Source organism: Castanea sativa, chromosome 2 (assembly GCF_040712315.1).
Source record: "Castanea sativa cultivar Marrone di Chiusa Pesio chromosome 2, ASM4071231v1".
NCBI classification, from domain to species: domain Eukaryota; kingdom Viridiplantae; phylum Streptophyta; class Magnoliopsida; order Fagales; family Fagaceae; genus Castanea; species Castanea sativa.
Genome location: NC_134014.1, coordinates 15,264,760 through 15,268,077, shown reverse-complemented (window position 1 = coordinate 15,268,077; position 3,318 = coordinate 15,264,760). Strand labels below are relative to the sequence as shown.

Sequence of the window (3,318 nt, the reverse complement as noted above, 5' to 3'; positions counted from 1 at the left end):
GCTTTATTTAACAAAAACGCTCCACTCGTTGTTTCAAGAACCTCTTGAAGATTCTTTACAACATAATATATGCGTTTCAACTTTCAAGTGCAGCTTGATCACCAAAACTAGAAAAATTAGAGTAATACTTTGAGAGAATCTAGCTATATGAACGGTTGAGTTCTAAATTGATTTACTATATTTTGTTCATGGATTGCCAACCTATAATTATGGACCAAACAATATAACTTTCCATAAGCAACTTTTAAAAATAGAAATGCAAAGTCTATTCCTTCCTTCTTGAATAACACATTACACATGTCAAATAGCATCTCTTGAGATTTCATCCGTGCCTAGATATGGCCATAAAAGGGATGCACAAACCAATTTGGAAATTAGAACTGCAAAGGCTATTTATTCATATCCGATTTAGTGCATGTTGTGTCCCATTGGGGCAATGACACGCATGAACCGCTTTCGGGACTTTTTTTTTTTTTATAGACGCTTTCGGGACTTGATCTCCCCAATTTTATATGACACTTTGGAATCCACAATCTGACACTTGGCTAGTTCACACCACTTTCCACACTCTACTCTTGCCACGATGCATGACTCGTGTCTTTGCGTATTCTCACTTTCCTCTTTATTTAAAATCCCACATCCCAACCCGTTCCCTCTTGTCTTGCACTTGCTCTCATTCCACTCGGTTTTCAGTTTTCACAAACAACCTTGTTTCTCTTTTAACACTTTTATCTTTTATTATCTCTACTCTTACATTAGAATTTAGAACACAAAAGCAATCAGTGACTTTGTTTAGCATATTCGTACATAACCATGGCTACCAAGCAACCTTATTGTCGACTATTTGTTTTGGTTTTGTTTTTGGTGGTGTTTGCAATTGGTTGCTCCTGCACTAGTGTGGGACATACGGTCTCAACAAATGAGGAAGGTCATGACTATAAAGAATTAAATGTGAAAGCAAAAGAAGCCCAAGATAAGGCTGCAGAGAAGGTGAAAGAGGCCCAAGAAATAGCTGCAGAGAAGGCAAAAGAGGCTCAGGATAGGGCTGCAGAGAAGGCGAAAGAGGCCAAAGAAGCTTCAGAGACATGGGCAGAATGGGCTAAGGAGAAAATCTCTGAAGGACTTGGGTTGAAGCATGATGATCATGACATCAAGGATACTGCTAAGAATGCTTCTGATATGGCGTCTGACACTGCAAAAAAGACCAAAGATAAGGTCCAGGAAGTGGCTTCTGGTTAGTATATATGTCTCTTGCTGTTACTCCTTTCCCATTTAGTACTGCTTTTAATTTTATCACGAGTTGTGTCCAGGGACAATATTTTTCTCAACTTTGTTGAGATAACAAATTGTAATTGAATACTGCTAATGCTATCTTAATTCTCAATCTAACATTATTTTTATCATGCACCAAATATTCACAAGAAGTCATGCCAATGGTTAAAAAAAATTTGTGAAAAAATTTTGGTTTTACCAACTACGTGTTCTTTGTTAAACAACTTGTACTGTTTCCATTTTATGTCTCCTAGTTGTTGGGTTTTGAGTGTCTCGCACTTCTTTTATACACTATCCCGATATATAATGTGTTAAATATGGAAATTCTTGAAAAATGTGGATACCTAATGTGAAAGTGTCCATATTATGTATGGAGTGCACATTAGGACCTAATTTTCCTTGTTTATTATATTGGAGAATTGGCTAAACTAAGCTAATTCTAATTTAATCACCCCAAACAGGGAAAACCAAGGAGTTGCTATTAAAATGTTGTCATAAACATGTAGAGTCTAGAGATACAAACTTAAAAAAAAAAACAAAACAAAACAAAACAAAAAAATACAAACTGCTGGTGAATAGTTATTGGTGAATGAAAAAAAAATGATGTATAAAAACCAATTTCATTTATTGGTAAATGAAAAAAATGATGTTAACGGTAAGCGTAGATAAATCAGAAATTAGCCACATCAACGGTTAAAATAATAGCCACATCAACTGTTAAAATAATAGTTTGTGGCTCTACCATTATTCAACATGTATTGCTGAATATTCAACATGTATTGCTGATTGTGGCCACAATGGATATGGTGGGTCTGTTTTCTAGTCCAATTTAAGGACAATGAATAGGTTTATTACATGTGTTGAGCCTTAAGTTTTTAAGCCGTAAAAGATTCTAAAATGATTATATCACTAAATCCACTAAAAGAACTTGGATTTTTTAATCACCACTTCAAAAAAGCTGAAAATAGTTGTAAAATTTGTGTCAATAAAAATGGTTGCGTGATGGATGAATGGGCAGGAGCCAGACAATACACTGCAGAAAAGACCAGAGACATCAAAGACTCAGCAAAAGAGAAGGTGAACACTGCTACAGAAAAGGCTAGTAATACAACAAACGCAGCAAAAAAGAAAGCCAATGAGGCTGCAAACGCAGCAAAGGAGAAGGCTAGTACCATAAAGAATAAATCAGGTGAAAAAACAAACGAGGCAACACAGAAGGCTAATGAGTCAAAGGAAAAGGCATCCCAAAAGGCAGAGGAGGCAAAGGAAAAGACATCTCAGACAACAAAGGAAGCAGCAAATAAAGCCCCAGAAGCAAAAGAGAGAGTAGCCCAAAAGGCAGGAGAGACTAAAGAGAAGACATCTCAAAAGGCTGAGGAAGCTAGGGAAGCTGCTAGGGAAATGGGAAAGAGTGCTGTAGAGGAAGCCAAGAAGAAGCAGTATGATACAGAGGAGCATCTAAGTTGGGCCACGGAAAAAGCTAAAGAAGCTTATGATGCAGCTAAAAACAAAGCAGAAGAGACTGTAGAGTCTGCTAAGGACACCATTGCCTCTAACTATGAGGCAACCAAGCAAAAGTCTAAGAAAATCAAAAATAATGTAGCTGGTAGAGGTCGTGATGAGGAACTCTGAGCTAATCTAGATACAAAAATGCATGGTTGATTGACATCTCTTTTGTTGTTGTTGATCAGATTCTGCATGTTGTATTATAATAGTTTCTGTGCATGGAGTCTGTGGTGTTTGGTGCAATTCTCTTTTTGTCAGTGAAATCTATGGGTTGGTCAATATTGTAGTATGAAGCTATTCTTGACCTTCTCTGTTCTTTTTCTTTCCTATCTCTTTTCTTTATGAAAGCAATGAATTGCACTCTAATTAGTATTGGCTAAGTTGTGTTTTCTTCTCTCTTATTACTATGAATCGTTTTAATATTTTAGTTTGCAAGGAACATAAATTGGTCCAACACCATCGCTACTTGAAATTCGTAACTATCAAGCACCTTTAGGACCACTCAAGTTTCTTGCCATTAGTATGTGATGTTTCACAACC

The 3,318-nt window shown here is 36.5% G+C and overlaps 1 protein-coding gene across 1 annotated transcript; it reads left to right on the top strand.

Annotated features, from left to right (window-relative positions):
* Positions 1-680: 680 nt before the first annotated feature.
* LOC142623905 (uncharacterized) lies at positions 681-3,040 on the top strand. The gene is made up of 2 exons (XM_075797388.1): positions 681-1,234; positions 2,291-3,040. Exons 1-2 carry the CDS (start codon positions 814-816, stop codon positions 2,902-2,904), a joined length of 1,035 nt encoding a protein of 344 aa, XP_075653503.1. The 5' UTR covers positions 681-813; the 3' UTR covers positions 2,905-3,040.
* The last annotated feature ends 278 nt before the right edge of the window (positions 3,041-3,318 follow it).

Coding starts and splice junctions, on each gene's coding strand:
- LOC142623905 (XM_075797388.1), top strand. CDS start 814: ATGGCTACCAAGCAACCTTATTGTCGACTATTTGTTTTGGTTTTGTTT. Junction 1,235..2,290: donor GGTCCAGGAAGTGGCTTCTG/GTTAGTATATAT, acceptor ATGAATGGGCAG/GAGCCAGACAATACACTGCA.